The 27,070-nt window shown below is 45.1% G+C and overlaps 2 protein-coding genes across 6 annotated transcripts in view; one reads left to right on the top strand and one right to left on the bottom strand.

The window, feature by feature from the left end:
• Positions 1-27,070, bottom strand: part of LOC133378905 (zinc finger protein 585A-like) — a 38,348-nt gene that overhangs the window by 6,305 nt on the left and 4,973 nt on the right. The window contains exons 4-7 of the mRNA XM_061613519.1: positions 25,431-25,516; positions 25,042-25,162; positions 21,999-23,319; positions 19,632-19,809 (exon numbers count right to left, since the gene is read on the bottom strand). Of these exons, the coding sequence (XP_061469503.1) occupies positions 19,632-19,809; positions 21,999-23,319; positions 25,042-25,162; positions 25,431-25,516 (1,706 nt within the window). The remainder of the gene's footprint in view (positions 1-19,631; positions 19,810-21,998; positions 23,320-25,041; positions 25,163-25,430; positions 25,517-27,070) is intronic.
• Positions 4,021-15,605, top strand: LOC133381382 (zinc finger protein 501-like). Of its 5 annotated transcripts, none has more exons than XM_061620448.1 (5): positions 4,021-4,041; positions 9,535-10,055; positions 10,591-10,707; positions 10,985-11,111; positions 13,013-15,605. In XM_061620448.1, the coding sequence occupies exons 2-5, from the start codon at positions 9,675-9,677 to the stop codon at positions 14,104-14,106; spliced, it is 1,719 nt and encodes a 572-aa protein (XP_061476432.1). In that variant the 5' UTR covers positions 4,021-4,041; positions 9,535-9,674; the 3' UTR covers positions 14,107-15,605. The 5 variants fall into 5 exon arrangements, with proteins under 5 accessions (XP_061476432.1, XP_061476430.1, XP_061476431.1 ...); XM_061620446.1 differs by lacking the exon at positions 4,021-4,041 and adding an exon at positions 5,424-5,528; XM_061620447.1 differs by lacking the exon at positions 4,021-4,041 and adding an exon at positions 5,814-5,834.

The following is a 27,070-nucleotide window of genomic DNA, read 5'->3' as shown; positions in this document are numbered from 1 at the left end:
AGTGGGGCAGACAGGCAAGAACACACCGTACATTCAACGAGGGCACATAGCGTGGAGCCAGTGTGGTGTAGTGGTTAAGGTGCTGGACTATGACCTGGGAGACCAGGGTTCGAATCCCCACACAGCCATGAAGCTCACTGGGTGACCTTGAGCCAGTCACTGCCTCTCAGGAAGGCAATGGTAAACCCCCTCTGAATACGCTTACCATGAAAACCCTATTCATGAAAAAAAAATGAAACAGACTGACTTCAAGTCGATTCTGACTTAAGGTGACCCTATGAATAGGGTTTTCCTGGTGAGCGGTATTCAGAGGGGGTTGACCATTGCCTCCCTCTGAGGCTAAGAGGCAGTGACTGGCCCAAGGTCACCCAGTGAGCTTCATGGCTGTGTGGGGATTCAAACCCTGGTCTCCCAGGTCGACTTGAAGGCATCCATTTCCATTTTTCATACCCTCATATGATATGATGATAAAAGATTGTACGCTAGTGTGCCTTCTTTAATAAACGAGGAGGGAGAGTGCAATTAAAAGAGAGAGACAATGGTTTGATATCCCATCCTACCTTTTGACCACCTCTGGACTATGACCTGGGAGACCAGGGTTCAAATCCCCACGCAGCCATGAAGCTCACTGGGTGACCTTGGGACAGTCACTGCCTCTCAGCCTCAGAGGAAGGCAATGGTAAAAACCCCTCTGAATACCGCTCACCATGAAAACCCTATTTAGGGTCGCCATAAGTCAGGATCGACTTGAAGGCATCCATTTCCATTTTTCATACCCTCATATGTTATTCATGATAAAAGATATGATGATAAAAGATTGTACGCTAGCGTGCCTTCTTTAATAAATGAGGAGGGAGAGTGCAATTAAAAGAGAGAGAGAGAGAGAGATACAATGGTTTGATAGCCATGGAGGACAGGGCTATCAATGGCTACTAGCCATGATGGCTGTGCTCTGCCACCCTAGTCAGAGGCAGCATACTTTTGAAAACCAGTTGCCGGAAGCCTCAGGAGGGGAGAGTGTTCTTGCACTCGGGTCCTGCTTGCGGGCTTCCCCCGGGCACCTGGTTGGCCACTGTGAGAACAGGATGCTGGACTAGATGGGCCACTGGCCTGATCCAGCAGGCTCTTCTTATGTTCTTATATCCCAACCTACCTTTTGACCACCTCTGCCCTAATTTGGAGTAGGAATGGCTGAGATTATTCAGTGGGTGGAGGACAGTGTGCCCCAAGAACAATGCAAAGGTGTGCTGAAGCGGGATGTTGATAGTGTAGGGCACGCATGCACTCCCTCCTCTCTAGACACACCAACACCATAACTTAACAGCCATGACTGATCTCCGCCCTGGGGAACTATCCACCAGTGATAGCCGCCAACCTGGATGGCTTTCAAAGTGGCTCAGACAAATTCATGGATGGCCACGTTCTGCCTCCACTGCCAGAGGCAGTGTGCTGGGGATCACGAGTGGGGAAGGGTACTGTTGCACTCAGGTCATGCTGGTGGGCTTCCCATTGGGGCATCTGGTTGGCTGCTGAGAGAACAGGATGCTGGACTAGATGGACCACTGGCCTGATCCAACAGGGCTTTTCTTATGTTCTTACCCACATGAAACCCTTTCACCTGCTGCTCTTCCTGCTTCTCGTCCTCTGTCTGGCTCAGGAGGAAACTTTCGGCCAGGGCCACCGCCTGGGAACTGGTCTCCGCTCCACATTCTCTGACCCAGCTCTCCACCTCCAGTGGGAGAGCAGCCAGGAAGATCTCCAGAATCATCGGGTCCAGGATCTGAGTCTTTGTGTGTTGCTCTGGCTTCAGCCGCTGATGCCAAAGATGGTGCAGTCGACTGCAAACCTTTCGGGGTCCCTCAGCCTCCTGGTAGCGGAACCGCCCGAAACATCTGAGTGCATCTGAGCTGAGCATGCCCCCACCCAGGATCTTCTGCACAATTCTTTCAAATAATTCCTTGCCACTGTCAGCCCCTATGGTATCGGGGTCCTTTTACTGCTTCTGAACCGGCCGGGTCTTGCTCTTGTGCCTTCTGTCTGTACTCCAAAGCAGGCTCCAACGTGGTCAGAAGGGTCGCGTTCCCCTCCTGCCAAGATTCTGCTTCATGGCAAAGGGCTGACCAAACAAATGCGGATACCTAGTCCTGCAAAGTCAACAAGACGATCTGTGACTCCGCTGCTCTTAAGGTGGAAGCAGGAAGCTGAGAGCCCAAAACCAGAGCCTTCATACGTTCTTCCACCATCTCACCGTGAATACCTTGCTCTAAAATTTAATTAATTGATTAAGTGTATTTCTTATCTGCTCTTTACCATAAGGTCCCAGGGCATGCAATGACAATAAATGCACCATTATAAAACAAACAAAAGAGTTGCAAGCATAAAACACGGAAAGTGTAAAAACAATTTAAAGTTGTTCCATATAACAATTAAATACAATTCTATATAAAAAAAACAATACAAACATTTAAAAACAGTTCCATATATACAATTCCACATATAAATTCAATTGCAAATCCAGTACAGATATCATACTGATTGGTCAGAATAAATTTGTTAGCAAGCGCTGTGATATTTATGAACTTCTTTCTATAAATAAGCCATCAAAATGGAGAATGCTACCTCCTAAGCCAGGGACAGGGAACCTGCGCCCCTCCAGATGTTGCTGGACTACAACTCTCATCTGGGCTAGGGCATGCATGCAAACCAGATGCTTTACGCCTGAGCCATGTGCCCTCTCCAAAGGACTAGAAACATAGGAAGCCGCCTTATATAGCATCAGACCATTGGTCCATCTAGCTCAGCCCTGTCGACACTGACTGGCACCAGCTCTCCAGGATTTCAGACAGGGAGTCTCTCCTAGTCCAACATGGGGTGGGGGGGTGGGGAGGAGATTGAACTTGGGACTTTCTGCAGGCAAAGCAGATGCTCTGGCCCTGAGCTATGTATGGCCCTTTCCTGTTTTATGTGCCCACAGGCTGAAATTATTTCATCCTTACCTGGGAGAGGGAAGAAGGCCCTTAGCCGTCTCCTCCCCACACCCCCCCACTTCAGAACATTCTCTGGCTCTCTGGAGCAATCAGCCAGCAATCTCCCAAACAACCACAACGGAAAAAATTGTGGCCAAACCTGGAGGGCAAGTTTGTCCAGCATGCACACCCCGAGGAGCCTCTCTGGCCCTGCTTAACCCTTGCCTAGCCAAACCCCAGAATTTGGCTCGCTTCTCTCTGCTCTTCCCTGTAGATGCTCCCCATGCCCCCCCATTTTTCTCCCCAGTCACTGACTACTAGGCTCTTCCCCCCCATCCATTTTCTTCCTTCCTTTATTTATTTATTTATTTATTTATTTATTTATTTATTTATTTATTTAATTTGTATCCCACCCTTCCTCCCAGCAGGAGCCCAGGGGAACACTTTAAAACATCATAAAAACAGATCTTAAAATACATTAAAACAAAACAGCGTTAAAAACATTTTTTAAAAAAACTTTAAAAAAGGGTTAAAAAGATTATTAAAAAAACCCACATTTCTTTGCATGTCCCACCCACCTTTCTCGCTGCAGGTCTCTCGGGGTCCCCCCTTCACTTCATGGCGCAAAGCAGGTGGGAAGGACCCTACCAAATCCCCCCCCCGAAACATAGAGGCCCGTCCTTCTCTCCCCTCCCCAAGGTGGGGCTGAGCAGAGGTGGGGAAACCTGTGGCCTTCTGCCTGCAAAAGACCAGCCTGGCAAGACACTCTTCGCTCCCTCTGCGCATCAACCTCCAGCTTTTCTGCAAGGAACATTCACAAGGCTGGATGGGGGGGGGGGAACCATAGCTCTGGAGGACACCCTCCTCCCCCTCAAATTTCCTTCCTCTCTAGGAATCCCTCTCCTTTGTTTCATTTAACCCTTTGTAGACAAAGGAGCCGTTCTCTCTGACTGATGAGGCCACCTTCACACCTTACATTTGTTCTACTATAGTTTCGCTTGAAAAAGAATCCTGGGAAGGGCAGTTTGTGAAGGGTGCCAAGAGCTGTTAAGAGACCTCTATGCCCCTCTCAGAGGTACAATTCCCAGAGTTCCCTGGGAAGGGGGGTGGACTGTTAAACCATTCTGGAAATTGGAGGGGAATTGGGGCCTCCACACTGGTGTGTGGCGTGTTGTAGTTGTTATGTGCCCCCAAGTCGATTATGACTTATCACCGACCTCCAATAGCATCTGTTGTGAACCACCCTGTTCGATGCTTCCTTTATGGAATAATCCATCTCTTGTTTGGCCTTCCTCTTTTTCTCCTCTCTTCTGTTTTTCCCAGCATTATTGTCTTTTCTAGTGAATCATGTCTTTGCATGTAATGTTGATACATTCCATTTCTTGCTTGACAAGTTCTAACTTTCCCTGGTTCATGCTTCTCACATTCCATGTTCCTATTGTGTGCATCGTACAACTCCGGACTCTCCTTTTGCATCTGTGCGCATCAGCCTCTGGGCTTCCTTTCGGCTTTCACCCAGCTGCATCATTAGCCACAGCGCTACTCGTACTTGTCCTTTGTTCTTCCCCAGTAGCTCAGTGGGTACCTTCTGACCTGGGGGTCTCATCTTCCAGCACTATCTCGTGTTGCATTTTGGATACTCTGTTCATAGGGTTTTCATGGTAAGAGGTATTCAGAGGTAATTTACCATTGCCTTCCTCTGAGTTTACATGCCTCTTAGTCTGGTGTCTCAGCTTTCATCATTCTGCCTTGGGTGCCCCTGCTAGGAGTTTAGCCTCTTGGTCTAGACTCCTGACTGCATTGCTCTTAGCTTCTTTGACACTCTCAAACCCGCTCACCATGTTAAGGTGTGCATCCTAAACTAATGCACTATTACGGCATCCATGACGTGTTGCGGAATACACCTGCTATAAACACACGCTGACCATGGTATTCCCAATCTCTATGTATAGATGTGAAAGTTGGACAGTGAAAAAAACAGATAAGAGAAAAATCAACTCCTTTGAAATGTGGTGTTGGAGGAGAGCTTTGCGCATACCATGGACTGCAAAAAAGGCAAATAACGGGTGTTAGAACAAATTAAACCAGAACTGTCACTAGAAGCTAAAATAATGAAATTGAGGTTATCATACTTTGGATACATAATGAGAAAACACGGTTTACTGGAAAAGACAAAAATGCTGGGAAAAACAGAAGGGAGTAGAAAAAGAGGAAGGCCAAACAAGATATGGATTGATTCCATAAAGGAAGCCACAGGCCTGAAATCGCGATCGTTGCAATTGCTGCAAAAGGCAGGAGAGGTGGCAATTTTCAAGAGGTCCCTTTGGGGAAGAAAGTTTGGGAACCACGGCTGCGGAAAGGATCGCGCAAGGGAATGCAGGTTCCCAGCCAGATTCGCGCTTCTTCAAAGGGTTAAGTGAAGGAGATGGCTTCCTAGAGAGGAAGAAAAAGGGGGGTGGAGGGACGGTGTCCTCCAAAGGAAAGGGCCCTCTTCATCCTGCCTTAGAAACCCTCCCGAGAGGGAAGCTGGAGGAGGCTGCTGAATCAGGAGCTGAAACAGAGGTGGGGAAACTGCCCTTGGTCTTTCCTACTGGGGGGAATGATCCGAGGAGTCCCTCCTCTTGCATTTGGATGAAGACGACCCAGAGAGCCGCAGGGGAAATGCAGGGAGGAAAGTGAGGAGGGGGTGGGTGGGAAGAAGAAACCCCGCAAGTAGAGAGAAGCCCAGGGAGAGAGGGCTGAGAGGAGTCGAGTTGTGGGATCTGAACATGAAATGGTTAATGGGACTGGAAGGGTGATGTAGGCTGCAATCCGACACACGTGTACTCAGAAGTAACCTCCACTGAGTTCAGTTGGATTTACTTCCAGGTAAGCGCGTACTGAATTGCACCCTGAGAGACCTGCAGTGGCCAGTCCTTTCCTTTAGGGAAGTGATGGGGGGGGGTGAACTTGCGGGTGCCCTCCAGATGCTGTTGGACTCCAACTCCCAGCAGCCAGCGTGGCCGATCGACAACGATGATGGGAATTCCAGTCCTGTAACATCAAGAGTTTCACATGTCTCCCCCACCCATCCCCTTCCCTACTTTAGGGAGATTTTTGCCTAACTGGTCCAAATAACCAAGAAACGCCAGGAAAACCCTTGGGGGAGGGCTGTTGGACTGGGGTGCATAACTTTGCTGACCCCCAACTAAAGAGGGCGTAACCTGGGGCTTTCTGTGTGTAAATGAGCAAGGGGGGAAAGGGCAGCAAAGGCTGAGGAAGAGACAGAAAAAGACAGGTTTTGGGGAGGTCTCTGTGGGATAATCTAAGAGGGATTGTAATTATACAGCAGGAGAGTGGGTATAGCCAGTGTGGGTTTTTCACATTCTGCAATGTTAAATTGAAAATACCCCCCATGCCATTCTGATGCTTGCCATAAGCTCATTTCAAAACAAAACCTTACAAAACTTACAGTCCTGAACTCAGAAACGCTTGCTTAACAACCCTCTCAATTTTCATGGCGATACACAAAACAGTCAAAGAGAATAGAGAGTTCAAAGTATAAAAAGAGAGGGGAAAAACCCAGAGCCCTTTTGGACTTTTTTCTCTGAGAGTTCTCACAATCTGTTGAAATTAATAAAAAATCAGCCATGTTCACAGAGTACCTGTAATCCTAATACTGACCTTGCCCCATACTCTGACCTTCATCTTCTGCAGTTTAAAAAAATGCCTGGCTGATTTTTAATTAATTTAATAAATTTTGGCTGGGGCCCTATGATAGCACAGAGCATGCTCAGTAAGAACCAACTGTCAGTGTTCTAAAAGCCAGACTCACAGCTGCTGGGCTTGCCTAATCAGGGGGCCACACCCGCACCAGACTTGATTTCACTTGAGACAGTCATGGCTTCCCTCAGAGAATCCTGGGAAGTGCAGTTTGTGAAGGGGGCTGAGAGGAGACTCCTGTTCCCCTGAGAGAATGGTTTAACAGTCAGCCACTCTGATTGAAGGTCTGTGGGAGTAACTGCTTGCAAAAAAGTGCTATGCAGATTGCCTCTCCCCTCTGCTCAAGACAGCTCCCTTACAGGTGTATCTGTAAACAAACTCAAATGTTGCAAAAACATTTGAAGTCTTTGGTTTGTTGTTGTTATGTGCCTTCAAGTCAATTACGACTTATGGTGACCCTATGAATCAGTGACCTCCAACAGCATCTGTCATGAACCACCCTGTTCAGATCTTCTAAGTTCAGGTCTGTGGCTTCCTTTAGGGAATCAATCCATCTCTTCTTTGGCCTTCCTCTTTTTCTACTCCCTTCTGTTTTTCCCAGCATTATTGAATGAATAAATATTTATTGTGGTCATAGACCAAAATACTCCCAGCATTATTGTCTTTTCTAGTGAATCACGTCTTCTCATGATGGAAGTCTTTGGTGATCCAGATTAAATGCTAGAGCTTTTCATCTCTCAGAGTGCCAAACATTGGGCTGCCAAGCAGGGGAGGTGCACAGGGTGGCAACATGAGACTGGGCCTTTTCAGTGGTGGACCCCTGCTAGTGGAATATTTTCCCCAGGGAGGCATGCTTGCACCATCTTTATTTTTAGGTGCCAGATGAAGATTGTTTTTATTGAGTTGTTAGCTGACCCCCCTATTCCCCTCACTGAGCTACAATTTCCAGAGTTCCCTGGAAAGAGGGATTGATAGTTAAACCACTCTGAGAACTGTAGTTTTGTGAGGGGACAAGGGGTCTTCTAACAACTCTCAGTATCCTTAACAAGCCACACTTCCCAGAATTCTTTGGGGGAAGCCATGACTGTATAAAGTGGAAAACTAATGCTTTAAATGTTTGATGTGAGTGGAGCCTTGGTTGAATGCAGCCCTTGGTCTCTGGCCCACAAAGAAAATGAATCCCTCTCCCCACATCCCTAGAACTAACCCTATTTATATTCACTAAATAGGTAAAAAAACCTTGCGGTTTAAGAACATACCTATAGGCAACAAATATTTCTATCAAACTTTTAAAAGCAGGGAAATTGGGCGGCTATAGTGAATGCACCAGGGGAGTAGGAGACCTGACCTCCTCTCTGAGATATTGTACTGCCCTACAAATTTGTCAAAATGCAAACACAATTTGGGTTGGTCTTTCACAGTCCAATCTACTTCCTGTGTAGCTTGGAAGAATTTGGGGGCAGAGTGGGGGACGGGGATGAGGAGGAGAGGGGAAGGGAGGAAGAAGGAGGAGAGGGGGAGGGCAGGCGTTATCCGTTGCATGCTTATTGAGTTCAGTGGGATTTACTCTAGTGCAATCATGCTTAGGACAGGTGAAACTGATAGGAGGGGGGAGAAAGAGAGGAGGGGGGAAGGGAGGAAGGAGGAGGAGAGAGGGAGGGCAGGCTTTATCCTTTGCATGCTTATTGAGTTCAGTGGGATTTACTCCAGTGCAATCATGCTTAGGACAGGTGAAACTGATGGGGGGAGGGGGGAGAAAGAGAGGAGAGGAGATTAGGTGGGTGGGCATTGGGCAGAGGGCGCTATCACAGACTCCAATGTTCATTTTCTTAAATTAATTAAAAATCAGCCATGCATTTTTTAAACTTTTAAACTACAGAAGATGAAGGTCAGAGTATGGGGCAAGGTCAGTAATAGGATTACAGGTACTCTGTGAACAGGTCTGCTTTTTAATTAATTTCAACAAGTTAGAACACCACTGACAAAAAAAAAGTCCAACAGGGGTCTTGATTTTTCCCCTCTCATTTTACACTTTAAACTGTCGATTCTCTCTGACTGTTTTGCGTATTGCCATGAAAACTTAACAGGATTGTTAAGCCAGCGTTTCTGAGTTCAGGGCGGGAAGTTTTGTAAGACTTCATTTTGAAATGAGTTTATAGGAAGCAGCAGAAAGGCATGGAGGACATTTTCACTTTAACAAGGTGGAGTGCGAAAAATCCACGCTGGCCAGAGTATACAGCGAACTTTCGTAGCTGTATAATATTGCCCCAATCCTTATAGTTGTGGCATTCCTAAAACTTCTAGAATGCGAATGTCTCAGCTAAGTACAACTGCGAGAAGACCCAAACATTGTGGGTCCCCAAGGTCTTCTTCAACCAATTGTGGACCACATTAAACTCTTTCTTACAGAACCTCTCTACCCAGCACCACCTTCTCCAACACTCTTCTCCCCCCCCCCGCCCCTACAATCTGGGTCTCCTTTCCTCTGCCATATGCAATTACAGATATAAATCTCAGCCTATTATTTATGCTAACTCTATCTAGCATAACTGTTTATGCTAGATATTTTACCCAATTTACCATCAGGCTGAGCATGAAACTCAAAATGTGCCTTAATCAGAGACCTGCAAGCAGTCGCATGATCTCTAGTGAAGTGACATTAGGAATTCTTCTATCAACCATCATTCTCTCTGATGCGTTTACTATAGAAACATTCAACATTACGCAAAAACACCCTTGACTCCTGTTTTGAGTCACGGCCCTTTGCCTTTTCTAGAGTGAAAGTAACGAGTCGCTTCTTAGAATCTGAAGGCAAGATGCAGCTTCAGGTGTGTTAACAAGGGTTCATTCCCAACCCCCTCCTTAGTTTTGCAGGCTCTGGTACCCTCCCTCATTTGGCCACCCTTTGCCTTCAGACAACATCCAACAGAAGAGGGATCCTTCGGCCATGTTGGAAGCTGCTTTGGTTCATGAATCAAAGGTGGAAGAGCCAGACTTGCTGGCCTGATGGCAGGGAGACGCCCTGATGCCATGGAGGATGCAAACAGCAGAGAATCCTGGAAAAGGATGGTGCTGGGAAAGGAGGACACCCTCAGCTCGGCTGTGCAGCACCAGTGCTTTAGGGAGCTCCCCTACCAAGAGGCCAAGGGCCCCCAAGAGGTTTGCAGCCAACTCCACCATCTTTGCTGTCAGTGGCTGAAGCCGGAGCGATGCACAAAAAGTCAGATGCTGGATCTGGTGATCTTGGAGCAGTTCTTGGCTGTCCTTCCAGCGGAGATGGCGAGTTGGGTGAGGGAATGTGGAGCGGAGACCAGTTCCCAGGCGGTGGCCCTGGCCGAAGGTTTCCTTCTGAGCCAGGCAGAGGACAAGAATCAGGAAGAGCAGCAGGTGAGAGTGTTTCATCCTGATAGTACCAAGTGGCTGAAAATATTTCTAAGAACGTTATCAAAATCCTCACCAGTTGCCCACCTTTCCTTGGAAATCCTCCAAGGGGGAGGGATATCCCGCTCAGTCCTTGGCTTCTTTATAATATTTGTTTGTTATTTTTACTCACTGGAACTGGACTGAAAAAGTGATCTGTGGTATCCCACACTAGAGCGTGATATTTACTACTTCCAGTTTGAAAGGATTTTTTTACTTAAAAGCCTGGATTTTATTCACCTGGCCACTGAGGAAGACAGGTTGTCAGAACTTGTTTGGCCATAATGCCAAAGGAACACATTCTTAATATCTATTTGTCTTTTAAACTGGAGAGATAGGTGCCTTTTAGAAAAAAGTATTTAAAGTTAGTTTTTACTGTTTGACGTATTAAATTCTTAGATTTATGTATTATTTGCCCTTAACTCTCTTTTTTCTGAACCACTCGGTCCCCTTGCCCTTTTCCTAACTCCATCTCTTTCTTTGCTCCTGGAGAACCTTGCAGGCCCTGTTTGCAGAAGTGGCCACTGATATCCCTTTTGCAGAAAAGGCTCCACAGATGCTGGAAATACCATCTCTTCCTTGTGCAGGAGGGGAAACAGCTTCTGGGCAACTGGATCAGGTAAGAGGAGGAATCTCTGGAGAGACAAGCCGGGGATTCTCTGGGTTCCTCTGACCCCTGCACATCTCCCTGGCCTGGAAGCATCTGTCACTTTCTCTTTGTATCTTTCAAAACTGCCAAGCAGAAATGCTGTGGATGCCCCGTTAGACCTTCAGATGATTCTGCTTAAGCTATTTGATCATGATCAACTATTTGATTTGAAAACTCTTTGATGGTGTTGAGCAGGGGCCAATCCACTGCATGAATGGTGAATAGGAATTGTGTCCTTCTCTTTCAGGATCTGGTGGCGTTTGAGGAGGTGGCTGTGGATTTCATTAAGGAGGAGTGGAGCCTGCTAGATCCAGATGAAAGGGCCCTGCACAGGGAAGTCATGGAAGAGAATCGTGAGATTGTGGCTATTGTGGGTAAGGCTCCCTCCCTCTTGCCCTTGGCTGGTAAAATAGGTGTACAATTGCATTATAAAAAAGAATATTTACTTGTTCTCTTGTTACATTTCTTCACTCTGAGTTTTCGTCTTCCAGACTGGCTGGCTTCTGGGGTCTCTTACCGGGAAGCCATTAGCCCACAAACCTTTTTGCAAAGCCACAGTGGATGGCATCTGGCTTGTATTTCAGAGGCTACCTCCTGCCTTGCATGTGGAGGAAGTGGGATGCTCTGAGGCTGCTATCTCAGAAGGACACTTAAGAGTCACAAGTGCCCTGGTTTTGCTCAGGCGAAAGGTCCGTCTAGTCCAGCATCGTGCTTGCCACAGTGGCCAGCCAAATCCCTCCAGGGAGCTCATAAGCAGGGCATGACAGTAGCCCCTACCCCATTTTTTGTGTCTGAACAGCTGATAATCGGAGGCAGCCAGGCTCTGAACATGGAGGTTTGGGTGACATCTCCATCCCTGAGTCTGTGCAGGGCCCCTCTCTGTCTTGCAGAGGAGGTTGGGGTGCTGTGACCCTTGAAGGCCCCAGATCCCGCTTCCCTGTCTCACTGTCCATCAACACAGCCTGCTGCTTTGTGACATTTGCTTTGGGGTGCTCCATGTCCTCCTGTATAAAATTATGCATGGCATTGAGAAAGTGGATAGAGAAAAGTTCTTCTCCCTCTCTCATAATACTAGAACTCGTGGACATTCAAAGAAGCTGAATGTTGGACGATTCAGGACAGACAAAAGGAAGTACTTCTTTACTCAGCGCATAGTTAAACTATGGAATTTGCTCCCACAAGATGCAGTAATGGCCACCAGCTTGGACGGCTTTAAAAGAAGATTAGACAAATTCATGGAGGACAGGGCTATCAATGGCTACTAGCCGTGATGGCTGTGCTCTGCCACCCTAGTCAGAGGCAGCATGCTTCTGAAAACCAGTTGCTGGAAGCCTCAGGAGGGGAGAGTGTTCTTGCACTCGGGTCCTGCTTGCGGGCTTCCCCCAGGCACCTGGTGGGCCACTGTGAGAACAGGATGCTGGACTAGATGGGCCACTGGCCTGATCCAGCAGGCTCTTCTTATGTTCTCCTCTGAAAAGAATTCTTCAACCAGGTGTGTGATAGTTATGGTATTTTTAGGTGTCCAAATCAGTGCAGTTTTCAGAGGTTCAGTCTGCCATCTTAATTCGAAATGGCTTCCAGTAGTATCAAAGCGTAGACCAGAACCTGCTTCTTGCTCTCAGTAACCATCATGCACAATTGGGTTTCGAAACCTTAAGAAGTGTCCAAATGCAGGCAGTTTGGAAAGGTTTGGTCTGCCATCTTGGCTATCTTCAGGCCAGCTCATCTTTCCCCTCCCTCTCTGTCCTCCTTTTGCTTTGTTCTTCTCTTTCCATTTTCTTCATCTACGTTCCGTTCTCCCCTCCATCTGTTCCTCCTTAGTGCCATTTGAAAACATCTGCCTGGGCTGCCTCTCTCCCAGCCAAATCATCCTGAATCGCCTCCCCAATGATCCAAATTGGCCTGGAGGAAGAGCAAAGGGTGCAGGCAGCATACCGTCTTCTCCAGGCCGATTTTGTTTCTTTAAAAAACTGCTCTATCCCACCCTACCGCCATTGAGATCAGAGACATAAATGAGGTTGTTCCGTTTAGCTCCACAACTAGGATATGAGAGATCATGCCTCACCGCTGACTGAACTGCGTAGTTGGAAGGTGAGTCCCAGTCTCCATGGTCCCAGTTAATACCAACCAGGATAGTCTGTTTAATATCTAGCAAAATCGTCTCCTTTCCTTCATTTTCATTCTGTCATTCACAAGAGCACTTAATTGTATTACTCTAGGATTTCCATCTCTGTTTCCCTTTTGGGCTCTTATCAGTTGTCTCTCTTCTTCCCAGGAGATGAAAGACCCAGATATAGAGAGGGGGGAATACAGAGAGCAAAACAGAAGAGGAGGGACACATCCTGTTCCACCCACGATAGTGATGACCCTGAAACCCCAATCCAAGAGAAAATGGAAAGGATCCAGTGCCCTGCATGTGGGGACAGCTTCATCAGTAAATCAGGCCTTGATCTTCATAAGAGAAGTCATCTTGGGTGGAAACTGTTGGAATGCTTTAGGTGTAGACAGAGCTTTTCTAAGTATTCATTCCTTAAAAAACATCTCAGAATTCACCCAAGGGAGAAAACATATAAATGCTCAGAGTGTGGAAAAAGATTTAGTCAGCACATACTCCTTACATCACATCAAAGAAATCATGCAGAGGAGAAGCCACATAAACACTTGGAGTATGAGAACTTCAGTCAGAGATCAGCCCTCAACAAACATCACATTTTTCACACACGGGGGAAACCATATAAATGCTTAGAGTGTGGAAACACCTTCAGTAAGATTTCAGATCTCAGCAGACATCAAAGTATTCACTCAGGGAAGAAGCCATATAAATGTTTGGAGTTTGGAAGAAGCTTCAGTCAGATATCAACCCTCAACAGACATCAAAGAATTCACATGGGAGGAAAGCCATATGAATGCTTGGAATGTGGAAAGAGCTTCAACAGGAGTACCCACCTTAGCTGCCATCAAAGAATTCACACAGGGGAAAAGCCATATAGATGCTTGGAATGTGGAAAGAGGTTCAACAGGAGTACCCACCTTAGTTGCCATCAAAGAATTCACACAGGGGAAAAGCCATATAGATGCTTGGAATGTGGAAAGAGGTTCAACAGGAGTACCCACCTTAGTTGCCATCAAAGAATTCACACAGGGGAAAAGCCATATAAATGCTTGGAATGTGGAAAGAGCTTCAGCAGGAGTACCCACCTTAATTGCCATCAAAGAATTCACACAGGGGAAAAGCCATATAAATGCTTGGAATGTGGAAAGAGCTTCAATACAAGCTCCAGCCTTAGTCGCCATCAAAGAATTCACATAGGAGGAAAGTCGTATGAATGCTTGGAATGTGGAAAGAGCTACAACGGGTACCCACCTTAGTTGCCATCAAAGAATTCACATAGGGGAAAAGCCATATAAATGCTTGGAATGTGGAAAGAGCTTCAACAGGAGTACCCACCTTAGTCGCCACCAAAGAATTCACACAGGGGAAAAGCCATATAAATGCTTGGAATGTGGAAAGAGCTTCAGTGCAAGCTCCAGCCTTAGTCGCCATCAAAGAATCCACACGGGTGAAAAACCATTAGAATGTCTGGAGTGTGGAAAAAGCTTCACTAAGAGTGCCCACTTTAAAGGCCATCAAAGAATTCACATGGGGAAAAGCAGCATGAATTCTTAGAGTGTGGAAAGCGCTTGACATTGAGGAAAAGCCTAATTTCTCATCAAAGAATCCACACGAGGAGAAACCATATAAATGCCTGGTGTGTGGAAAGATCTTGAGGTAGAGATCAACCCTTGATAAACATCAAAGGACTCACAGGAATCCTGTTTGTTAATGGTTGTTTTGTAGTTTTATGATTTTATTACAATTTGTTGTAATCATCTACCAGGCCATGTTCAAAGTCTCTTTATCATATTAAGCCCTGAAGAACTTGGGATCAGGTTATGTGAAAGACACCTGCCTCTATACAGACCTGTAAGATCACTTAGATCATCTGGCACAATTCTACTCATGGTACCATGGCCTACAGAGTATCATAGGATGCTGAGCTGAAGACAAGCATATTTTTTTAATTGTCCCTATGCTATAGAATGCCCTTCCCTCTGCCGTCTATTTCTTCAGACGTCTTGAAAAGATATATCTTTTTGCCTAGGCTTTCCCTGGCCCATGAAGCTGATCCCTCTGTGTGTTTAACCAGGATACTGGTTAAATAAAATACTGGTTAAAATAAAAATAATCCTCTAATATGACAAACAAATTTCTACACCATTGGATGGTGTCAGTCTCTCACAGTACTATAACCATGAAGGGATAAACAGGGAAAAGAGAGAGAGATTTTAGACTTTAGCTTTAAAACACCCCAAAATTTCATCTGGGTTTATATTAACTTTTAACCAGAGCTTGGAAAAGTTACTTTTTTTGAACTACAACTCCCATCACCCCAATCCAGTGGCCATGCTGGCTGGGGCTGATGGGAGTTGTAGTTTAAAAAAGTAACTTTTCCAAGCTCTGCTTTTAACTATATATTAATGAATTGTGATTTACCAAACAGCATTCTGGGAGATATATCTCAACGAGGTTTAATATAAAGGGACACAGTTGGGTAATTAACAGACAACAGGGGAAGCCACCAGTCACGTCAGCCTTCAAGTGCCCCATTCATATTTTAGATCCCCTCCCTTCACTCCCTTTTCTACAAGTTTGTAATTGGGATGCTTTTCCATGAACTGCCACTTCCAAGTTTAATCAGACAGAAACCTGGGTAACCCCTAACTCTGAGGAAACAGGTAAAATCAAAAGACATCCAAAGATATCAATGTATCAAAGTAATATTATATATATTTTTTAAAAATTGTTAAATAAAAGTACTATCCAGATGCATAGGTGTTGATGTGTTCGGTTAATCTCTTTTCAATCTACGGCTATTTTTATTGTTTTAAAACGTTTTTAATTACTTGCTTTTAACTGTTTTTATCAATTTCTTTTTTTCTTATTTTTTGGTACAATCGCGTGATATATAAATTGGGTGAAATATGGGTTAAATAAAAAAAATTCAACCCCCTGCTCAAGGCAGGAATCCAACGTAAAGCATCCCTGACCAGTGGCTGTCCAGCTGCCTCTTGAATGCCTCCAGTGTTGGAGAACCCACCACCTGCCTAGGGAATTGGTTCCATTGTCATACCGCTCTAACAGTTAGGAGGTTTGTCCTGACGTTCAGCCAAAATCTGGCTTCCTGTAGCTTGAGCCCATTGTTCCATGTCCTGCACTCTGGGACGGTCGAGAAGAGAGCGGGGTTAGTTGGAGCTGTGTAATCCTTTGGATGGTTGGAGCTGTGAATGCAGAATTAATCTGGGAGAATCTGCACCTTAAATGCTATTTCAGCTCTCATAGTTGTGAATGTAAATTGGGAGGGGGAAGTATGAGCTTGAAGAAGAGGACATGAAAGACTTCCTTTGAAGTGTAGGTTTTGCGGATCTGGATCTTCTCAGATCTCCGATAAGGCGTTTGGGGTCTTGCCTCCGGAAAACGAGCCTTGCCATAAAATGGAGTTTTAGAAAGGTACCATTACTTGATTGGCAGGAGAAACACCAAATTTGAGGCCCTTCTTTTATTGTGACCCAGCATATCAAAGCACACCAACTTTTAGGGTCTAGAGTCAGAGAGTCTGCTCCTTGATTCCCAAGCAAGCGGCGATTACAGTAACAGCTCATCAATCAGTGGAGGCTGTCTTAACATTCTTCTTTTCTAAGGATTAATACCCCTGCACTCAAAATATTTCAAGACAAAGTAATTATGGGGCTGGAATTTGGGGACGGAATGCAAAGGTGCTTGCTTAGCTGGAAATTGTCCAGAATAACTTTCTAAGGGAAATTTTGGATCTTGCCCCGGGGGCACCCGTGCCGCAAACTTTCTTTAAAAAAAATCTTCATGAAAATTCCTCAGCATTTTAGTGTAATTTTCTCCTCCTAATTACATTTCTGTATGCCGTTTTAACTCATGTACACATTTGTGCAAGCAATGTAACATAATGCATTTTTGTAAGTTATTTTCACCAATATATTCATTTTCTGCACACTTTCCTCTAATATATGTGTTTTTGTAAACATTGCTTGGATGAGTGTGTTTCAGTTCTCATATTGTTTTGGAAAATGCGGGTTTGATATATTTGTATTTAAATTTTAATTGAATTGAATTTCTCCCCCATTCCTAATCCTCCCCCTCTGCCCCGAACATGTAGAGCTACATTCAGCACATGACGTTTGGGCATTGAGGCCTTGCAGCTCCTGCTAATCTACCTTGACAAGTTAATTCCTTCTTGTTTTTATTAATTTATTTTTAGCAAACCACCGATCACAGTAGCTCACCTTGCCATCCGAACCTAAGATAAATTATGCCACATTTTAAAAGCAATTCAGTAGATGCGTACTAAGGTGTTTCAGAGTAAAGTGATTCAAGAATGAATCAGCAAAGCAGGACTTCATTACACAGCAGAAATACAAGTGCAGAGAAACTGGCTCTCTCCTCTCTAAAAGACTGGTGGGGGGCATTTTGGAAGAGGTGATCACCTTGTTGGAAGAGGGGCAAGAGCAACTCCTGTTTTGTTCTTTTGTTTATGTTCCAGAAGGGAGATAGAGTTAGGGTCCTCCAGATGACTAGGCTTGACTACCTTTACCTGTGATGCTCTGACCAACTTCCTTCCCTCGTTAGACTGATACGCTTAGGGAAGCTTATCTGCCCGTCCTCCTTCCGCCCTTTCCTCTCTTCTCTTCTTCGACTGTCCGAGAAAGAGGAGACACCTTTGTTTCTGCTCTCTCTCTCTTGAGCCATGAATGCAACTCCCAAACTTGGGCGTTGAGCCTCCAACTTAGTTAGAACTAGGTATGCCTTTCTATCTACTATGTATTTCTATAAATAAAGTAGCTGTTCTTATTTCACTAAGTCTCAGTGATCTCAATGCAGGGTAAATGCCTGCTTTCTTAGGTAAATGCACACACGCATTTCAGACCGCTGATGTTCTCTGCTAACATCTATACAAATTTACACAACAACACACCTTTACAAAGAAAGTGAAACCCTGATGAGAGGGAGAATAGCAAGGTGCATTTCCATGTATTTAATTATTTATTATTACATTTATATCTGACCTTTCCTCCAAGGACCTCAAGGTGGTGTACAAATATGGTTCTCCCTCTCCTGATTTTATCCTCACAATAACCCTGTAAGGTAGGTGAGAGGCAGTGACTGGCTCAAGGTCATGCAGTGAGCATCATGACTGAGTGGGGATTTGAACCCTGGTCTTCCAGGTCCTAGTCCTACACTTTAACCACTATACCGCGCTGGCTATCAGTTTTAACTGGCTCATTGCAGGTCAAAGTCATTTCTGCAGCACAAAAGCATAGCCTCTAAGAAGCAGAGGCAAAAGTATGAGAGACAAAAACATGGTTTTTCAAAATTGTGTTTGGAAGGGAAATGGTGTTGTTTGGTGAGAGTGATTGACAGCCAAGGCAGTGGTTGGCTTTATAGGAGCATGCCTGCAATGAAACAACTTAAAAGGCGGACTGCCCCAGTATGACAACCTGATTTCAGCGGGTGACTGACCCCAAAGGGAAAACACTAAAGTGCAAATTGCCCTTGGAAGATCTGCGCTTCAGAAGTCTCCATGAAGGTGCTACCCCTTGAGATCTTTTAAGGTCCCAGCCTGGATGAATCTATTTTGCTTGCTGGGAGAGCATGGAAGGAAAGTTATTGGCTGCTGTGGGTGGTAAAAAGTCACAATAATGGCAGGCACAGGCCCCTTCTGAGTGAGACAGAAGGGGAGTGTCTGCACTACCCGAGTGAAAGATGGGGTGGGATGGGGCCCCTGGATGTTTGAAGACTGAGTCTCAAATCCAAACTATTGGATAAAGGCATCATCTGGAATATGGCGATAGTTTGTATGCTGCTATTCTGTTGAATTTGTTGTTATTACTATTAGTGTGTTGCATGTTACCTGAAGGTTTCCCAAGCAACTTATCAACACTCTTAAAACCACAAATAAATATACCATAAAAACAAAACAAGACCCACAATGTCCTCCCCAGTGTTGGCATCTTCTACTCTTCTTTCTCACTGGTCCCTTCCACGGCCTCTTTCCTGACAGTCCAAGCGCCAGTTGCCAAGACTGCCCAGAACTGTCTCACCTTTAACTACTTACTATTACTCTACCCAGACAACTGGCCTTGATGAGATGTTTGCTTCATGTTGCTGTTTTCTATTTAATGTTTTATAAGGACAGTTGCCTTATTATGGGGTCAGATCTCCTCAGAAATGATCAAGCATGGAGGAGGAGATCTTTGGAGATCAAGAGGAAACAAGAAGCCAGTGTATGTTGTATTCCGCCTTGATATACCCTTATGAAAATGCAGATTACAAATAAATAAGTCTCAACTCAGAGACAAGTCCAAATGAATTCAAACGTGTTCACTCCCAGGTAATTTTAATTGATCTACTCTGAGTAGAATTTAGCTGGATACAACTCATAGCTCCTAAGGTATTCCACAAAAACTTTTGTTCTGTTACCTGGTTTGTAATTCTGTTTTATTTTTAACTTTTCTGGTTGTCTTGTAAAAAAAATTGATTCCAAGGATGTAATAAAAAAAACAATTATATAAATAAATGAAAACATTTGGAGGGGTAGGAACCAAGAGGGTGTGAGGGCCTGAGGGCTCCATGTTGGAGACCCCAGCTCTAACCACTACAGCACACTGGCTTCCAGTTGCGTCCCACTGGAATGTGGATGATACCTTGATGATCACCTGATAAGCTGCCTCTCTGCACCTTCTTCAAAAAAATAGGCAAACTGCTCTCTCATGGAGAAGGCATCCCCTCCTAGAGCTTAGAGGGGGATAAGGGGCCTGGTGCCCACCCAGACATTGCTGAACTTCACCACCCAACATTCCCTGACCTTTGGCTGGGGCTGATGAGAGTTGGAGTCTGAGACTACAGCAGGCTTACCTCCCCTACGTGCCTGGTGGAGATCTTGCCTGGAGAGATCTGGAATTCTAGAAGACCCTCTCTGGCTACTGCCATTGGCTGCTGCCTGCCTGTGTGATATCACAAAGAGAATGGAAGTTGAAGTGGTCCAAACAAGAATCATTTTTCCTCTTCCCCCCAACAGAACAGAACACAGCAAGTAGTGGCTGAACCTTTACAGCCTTCTAGGAATGTCTGAAGCCAGCAAGGTTTTCCAAGACCATCCACAAAAGTACTGGGAGGGAGGGAGGGAGGGAGGGTCGGGGTGTGTGTCTGCCCAGAGCAATAGAGAAAAACTAGGGATGAAGAACCTTTTGGGCTCCAGGGACCAGATCCTGATCAGATCCTAGCACTGAGGGCCACATTTGACAGGTACAGGCAGGGCTGCCCACCTGTCAGTCGCCTGCCATCACAATGATGTCAGGGAAATGGGCAAAGGTTGCAAATCCTCCATCACTTGCCTAAGAGCAAGGATGAAACACACCTCCTCTTAGAGCACTGTGGCTATTTTTAGATATGTTGTTTTTATTGTATTGTTTCAAGGCTGATGTGTTTGCTGCCCTGGGCACCTTTGGGCGGGAGGGTGGAATAGCCAATTAATTGATTAATTGATTGATTAATACTGAGCTACATGAAACAATAGTCTAGCTCAGAATAAGGCAGCTTCCTAGATTTCAGTTAGGATCCTTGGAAAAACCGACATGGAGATTCAGTTAGGGAGGACTAGTTTATTTATTTAGGTTTATTTATTTAATTCATTATCTGCCTTTCATGGGTTACAACAGTTTCAAATACATCATTTAAAACAATTAAAAACAACTTTAAAGCACAGCATCATCAAAAATAGGGTGAATCCTAAAAATATACATCTCAGGTGTGAAAGGCCAAGGTAAAGAGGTGCGTCTCTACAGTGCTCACTACACAGTGAAGTCACCAGACACACCTCTGTGGGGAGCGAGTTCCACAGCTTCCGGGCTGCAATAGAAAATGCCCTCTCCCAGGCCAACCCCAGCCCCAAACTTCTGAGGGAAGCGGAATTACCAAGAGGGCCCCTTTGTTCACAGGGCGGCATCGAAACATAACAGAAAGAGTAAACCAGAAGTACAACTAAGACACAACTTTGCCCTCCCCACCCCACAAAAGCCCTACCATGAAAACTCCCACCCGAAATCTTAAAAAAAAATCAGCATATAAAGTTGCAGTTGTTGTGTACCTTCAAGTCGATCCCGACTTATGGCAACCCTACGAATAGGGTTTTCATGGTAAGCAGTATTCAGAGGGCGTTTACCATTGCCTCCCTCTGAGGCTATAGTTGCTTGAGTTTCCATTTGGGATGGTGAGCGGGAAACTTAAGCCAAAGATTTCAGAGAAAGAGCAAGTTTTGAGGGGAATCTGACACGCAAAGTGTGGGGAAGCCCCTTCCCTGCTTCCTGTCACCTGAGACCCCAGCCACGAAATTGTCTCCATAAAGTGTACGTGGGAAAGGACAGGGCTTGTCTTCTGTCACTAGCTATATCACACAGTAACATCTTATGATGTCTATGTCGTAGATTGGCTAAACTCAAATGTAAATGTACTGCCTTCAAGTCGATTTTGACTTATGGCGACCCTATGAATAGGGTTTTCATGAGGCTGAGAGGCAGTGACTGGCCCAAGGTCACCCAGCGAGCGTCATGGCTATGTGGGGATTCAAACCCTGGTCTCCCAGGTCGTAGTCCAACACCTTAACCACTATACCACACTGGCTCTCTCTGGCTAACCTCAGTAGCACCTAAACTGCCTGAAAAAAAATATTCCCAAAGGGCCACATATTGCCCATCCTGGCTGAAAGAAATGAACATCACAGACAAAAAAAATCTCTACCAAAGAAAGTCAACTCATGTGCTAACATGTCACACCATTCATAGGCATGGAGACCCTGGTCCCAGGCTGTTCAGGGCTTTAAAAAGGTCAAGATCCACACTTTGATTTGAGCCTGGGATCAAATGAGAGGGTGAACATCTATCCCGCTCCCCCTTCCAGAATCATCACCACCCCAACCAATAAGTACTGCAGTCTTGCCTGGATTAATATTTGGTACATTCACCATCAGCCATGTGAAAATTGACCAGACAAGTGTATTTTGGCTGAAGGTTATTCAACAAACCTTCCCTTTTACGGTTTCTGTACCATGAGGGTTCTTTGATGTGTAGTGAGGTTTGTCTTCTGAGTAGTTTCTCCCCCTTAGGAATCCTTTAATGGAAAGCGAGGTATTTCCTACAAGTGTGACGTTGTTGATGGTAAGTGAGTTTTTTCCTCTTGTAGCTTTTTCCACACTGCAGTCATTTTTATGGCTTGCCCCCTTGTGTGACTGATTTGATGTATACTGAGGCTTTTCTTCCATGTAAAGCTTCTTCCACACTCCAGGCAAGCATATGGTTTATCTCCTGTATGAGTTCCTTGATGATCTGTTAGAATTTTCTTCTCACTGAAGCTCTTTCCACACTCAAAGCATTTGTATGGTTTCTCCCCAGTGTGAATTCTTTGGTGTCTTCTAAGATTTGAAATCTTACTGAAGCTTTTGCCACACTCCATGCATTTATATGGCTTCTCTTCGGTATGAGATCTTTGATGGGAACTTAGGGTGGCCTTCACACTGAAGCTTTTCCCACACTGCAAGCAAGTATATGGTTTTACCCCGGTGTGACCCATTTGATGTGTAATGAAGCGTTCCTTCCGTATAAAGCTTTTCCCACACTCCAGGCATTTATATGGCTTTTCCTCTGTGTGACCTATTTGATGTATAGTGAGGGTACTCTTCCGTATAAAGCTTTTCCCACACTCCAAGCATGTATACGGTTTCACCCCTGTGTGCGTTCCTTCATGATAAGTTAGACTTCTCTTTGCAGTGAAGCTCTTTCCACACTCGAAGCATTTGTGTGGTTTCTCCCCAGTGTGAATTCTTTGATGACTATTGAGGTTTGATTTCTGACTGAAGTTTTTCCCACACTGCAGGCAAGTATATGGTTTTACCCCTGTGTGAGATCTCAGATGTGTAGTGAGGTGTTTCGTCTGTGCAAAACTTTTCCCACACTCCAGGCATTTATATGGTTTTTCCTCTGTGTGAGATCTTTGATGTGCAGTGAGGTATCTCTTCTGTCTAAAGCTTTTTCCACACTCCAGGCATTTATATGGCTTTTCCCCTGTGTGGATTCTTTGATGGATATGGTGTAGGGCAAAACTGAAACTCTTTCCACACTCCCAGCATTTAAAAGTTTTTTCCCCTGTGTGAATATTGTGATGTGAAGTAAAAATGTCCCTGCTATGAAAACTCTTTTCATACTCAGAGCATTTAAAAAGTTTCTTCCCCATGTGGATTATTTTATGAAGCTCAAGGTCTGATTTATCATTGAAGCTTTCCCCACACACAAGGTACCGACTCCTTTCTTCTCTGACTATTGTTTCTTGGTCTGGGATTTCAGACACATCACCATTCTGAAAAGTGGTTTTTGACCTCTGCTCTTCCTCCTCTTCACATCTGGCTCTTGAGTCTAAAAAAATCCTGTATGGTTCTGCATTCTCACTCTTCCTCCCATTGCCTCCTGGGAAGAAAAGAGAATGGAATTAACCCAGTTAACTGCTCCTGTGAGTGCAATTACAGAACAGTAAAGAAAGGGAGCAGAAGATCTTGTCATGCATTTAACATATTGGGTTCTATCCAATTAAGCTACTCAGAGTAGACCCAGTGAAATTAATGAGCCAAACTAAATCTTGCCCATTCGTTTCAGTGGGTCAGCTCTGAGTAGGACTAGCAGTGGACACAATCTACTATGTTGATTGTCATTAATAGAAAACCGGTGTTGCAAACCAGCCTTGGTGGATGACTTAATGATTTTTCTGACTGTTTTAGCAATTTTAATGCACTGTGCTCAATGCTGTATGATTTTTAATTGTATTTTATTGCTTCTTTTATTTCTTATATTGTATTTTTTTGTATTACAATGTGCACCACATAGAATTCAAGTTGTAATACCATAAAATGCAACCTAAGAAAAGAAGCAATGAAAATACAATTAAAAATCAATATGAATATTTAATGCAGACATGCTGCAGACCACCTGAATGAAGCTCACAGACCATTGGTGATCCATGAACCACAGTTTGAGAACCCCATGGTGTAAATTGTTGGATTGGGTCTATAGAGAAGACACTTCAGCTCCCAGCTATGAAGCTTAGGTCTCTCGTATCCCTCCTCACAGGGTTGTCATGCAGCTACACGAAAGAGCCCCATAAAAGGAGATTCTACTCTTCTGGGAGGTAGGGAAGGATAAAATTGGGAATCAAATTGTCAATCAGAGCTCCCGAGTGAAGCTGATCCCTACCAAAGTGTGGTTTACAGGTACAGATCAGCTAATAGGTAGCGCCTGCAAACCGCTTTCAATAGGGATCTTCCTTGGCAGCTGGGCTTGAATTTAAACTGGGCTGCAAAAGAGGAAAGGCAAGAATTAGGGATATGCTTAGCGTGCTCCTAATTATTTCCTTTTGAAGTTGGGTCACCTGACATCACAATGACATCAGGTGATTGACTGGTAGGCGGCCCTACCTACCTGTCAAAATTGCCGCCCTGGGCTTCTGCTGGGAGGAAGGGTGGGATATAAATCAAATAATAAATAAATAAATAAATAAAATAAAAGTGGCTCATGGATGGAGAGGGAGTTCAATAGGCAGCTGAATGGACAGGCCCTGTTTCTTACCCCTTGGCTTACACTATTAGAACACTATTCTCAGGAGGTGAATGCAATTGGTGGAATTAAATGTTCTTTTAACACATCATCATAAGGGGGGAGGGGGCAAAGAGGGAAGACCTGCGATTATAGGAGGTGGGGTAGCACCAAAGGAGCAGTGCCAAAGGGGGCAGCCCAAGACACCCTGTTGCCCAAAGAGGCACAAAAACCTGGACGTTAGATTTAGAATGGAGGCTTCCTACATGGCCATTAATTCCAGAGTCTCTAATTGCCAAACTATGTCACTGGCTCTGTAGTCAACCATGGGCTTTGCATGGCAAAGGCCCCAGGTTCAATCTCCAGCTCAGAGAGCTTCGTCAGGGAGCCCGGAGATCTTGTGCATGAGACCCATGAGGGCCACTTCCAGTCCAAGCAGATAACGCCGTTGGCTAGATGCACCTTCCGAAGCTCAAGTGCTGAATACGTCTGCCCTGCAGAGGGGTTTTCCCCAGACGGTATTAGGGATTACAATGGGGAAATCATTGTATTTTTTTTTGAACTTGTAAACTGATTTCATAAACATTAGAAAGGCAATTTTACCCAGAGAGGCCACGATCCTCCAATTCTCAGCCATGACTTCACGATGCAGGGCTCTTTGGCCTGGATCCAGCAAGGCCCACTCCTCCGCAGTGAAATCCACCGCCACCTCCTCAAAGGATGTCTGAAAGAAAAAGAAGGAACCTTCTCGTGGTTCACGCAGTGGTTGTGCCCCTGCAAGGCAGCATCAGAAAGCCCACTTCAGCCAAGTTATCAGAGGGTCTAATGGAGGATTCAGGCATTTAGGAGAGGCACTTGCAGCCTTCCTAATGGACAGCTTTGACAGAGGCAAAAGGGAAAGCAGCAATTACTTTCAGGCCCATGGAGATGAGCAGGGAACAGAGGAACCCAGATAATCCCTAGCCCAACTCCTTGGAGATCCTTCCCCTTACCTGATCTAGTTGCACAGAGGTTGTTTCCCTTGTAGCAGAAGGGAGGGATGAGCTACCCCATATTTCTGACATCCTTGATGTGTCATCTGGGAGGGGCACAACAGCATAATAAATTAGTTCAAGAAAAGATCACTTTGGTTCAGAAATCTGGTTCCTTTGCTCAGACGTCTGGGTAGAAAGAGAAAGAGGCCAGTGCAAAAAGGTTTTCCCATGAATTGGCTATGAGCTCATCCTGACACCTGTGTAATCCGGCGTGAGAGATCCCTCAAGGCCACTCTAGCAGTTTTGTGAGTTGGAGGGGATGTGGTGAGATCTGGAAAGTTTAAACAGAGCTTGGAAAAGTTACTTTTTTGAACTGCAACTCCCATCAGCCCAATTCAGTGGCCATGCTGGCTGGGGCTGATGGGAGTTGTAGTTCTAAAAAAGTAACTTTTCCAAGCTCTGAGCTGACTAGCCCTCTGATCGGTGAGGAAGCCTGGTTCGCTGTTGCTAGGCCTTTTTCTATAAGGCAATTTGGTTTCTTTGTCTGTGCCTCCCATCTTGGACACGCTGTGCTAGTTGCTGGTTTCCTGTGGGGTCAGTTGCTCTATGTATGTATGTACTGCCTTCAAGTCAATTCTGACTTATGTTGACCCTATGAATAGGGTTTTCATGGTAAGCGGTATTCAGAGGGGGTTGACCATTGCCTTCCTCTGAGGCCGAGAGGCAGTGACTGGCCCAAGGTCACCCAGTGAGCTTCATGGCTGTGGGGGGATTCGAACCCTGGTCTCCCAGGTCGTGGTCCAACTATTGAGTTGTATTTAGAGTTAGGCAACTTAGCAGCGCTGTTTTATTTCTTGTTTCACAATTCCCTAAATGTACTTCTGTACTCTTACTGTCTTTTATTCTCATATTTCTCACTGGCACATGGGTTCTTTTATGCAGCTGTTTTGAAATAATTACTAATAAATCTACTTCTCATAATTTGGAGTAGTTTCTTCCAGTTCCTAACTAATTGGTCAAATTGCTACTAAGTATCTTTTGAGGCTCAAGAGGCAGAGAGTCTGACTTTTAGCTCTTGTTCCATTGAATCTCAAGGGATGTGCAGTGTAGAGTTTGGGAGACCCCTGACCCAAGTTGGAATATACTTGAGGAGTGTTGGCGGCATTCTCCTTTGCAGGATTGGTTTTACCCTGGTCAATTGGCACCTCCTACAACAACAACATTCTGGTCCTGGGGTTTGGGGACCAGCAGTTCTTGACACACGTGGACCCCGCGTTTTCACCAAGATGGGCGCTCGAAGTGGCTTGCACTCAAAACCAACACAAATGTGCAACATAATTAGGGATTCTTTGGGGGTGGGTGAGAAGCAGACACCCTTTTCGGGCTCCTAGCAGTTTGTGATACAGTTTAAGAGCCAGGCTATTCCCTGCCGCTTGAGGAGGGCAGAGTCAGCGGGAGCTATAAAGGGACTTTGGAGCTGTTTGACGTTCAAGATACCAATCTGCAGAATCAGCTGTTCTAATTTTCTTTTTTTAATCCTTTTAACACATTTTCCATTTCTGCATTTTGTGTTTCACTGTGTGTGTGTGTGTGCTGGATGCGTGTCTGAACTTCTCCTCATATTAGCTTTTGATATACGAGTGTGGATATTGTTGCTT

The sequence above is a fragment of the Rhineura floridana genome, chromosome 3, assembly GCF_030035675.1.
Source record: "Rhineura floridana isolate rRhiFlo1 chromosome 3, rRhiFlo1.hap2, whole genome shotgun sequence".
Lineage (NCBI taxonomy): Eukaryota > Metazoa > Chordata > Lepidosauria > Squamata > Rhineuridae > Rhineura > Rhineura floridana.
The sequence above is the reverse complement of the archived record's forward strand: the minus strand, read 5'-3'. Positions and strand labels throughout refer to the sequence as shown.

What these genes read in the sequence shown, in the direction of transcription:
- LOC133381382 (XM_061620448.1), top strand. Translation starts at nt 9,675, where the DNA reads ATGGCAGGGAGACGCCCTGATGCCATGGAGGATGCAAACAGCAGAGAA. An exon ending in AGAATCAGGAAGAGCAGCAG is followed by an intron (nt 10,056 to 10,590) that starts GTGAGAGTGTTT and finishes AGAACCTTGCAG; the next exon opens with GCCCTGTTTGCAGAAGTGGC. An exon ending in TGAGATTGTGGCTATTGTGG is followed by an intron (nt 11,112 to 13,012) that starts GTAAGGCTCCCT and finishes TCTTCTTCCCAG; the next exon opens with GAGATGAAAGACCCAGATAT.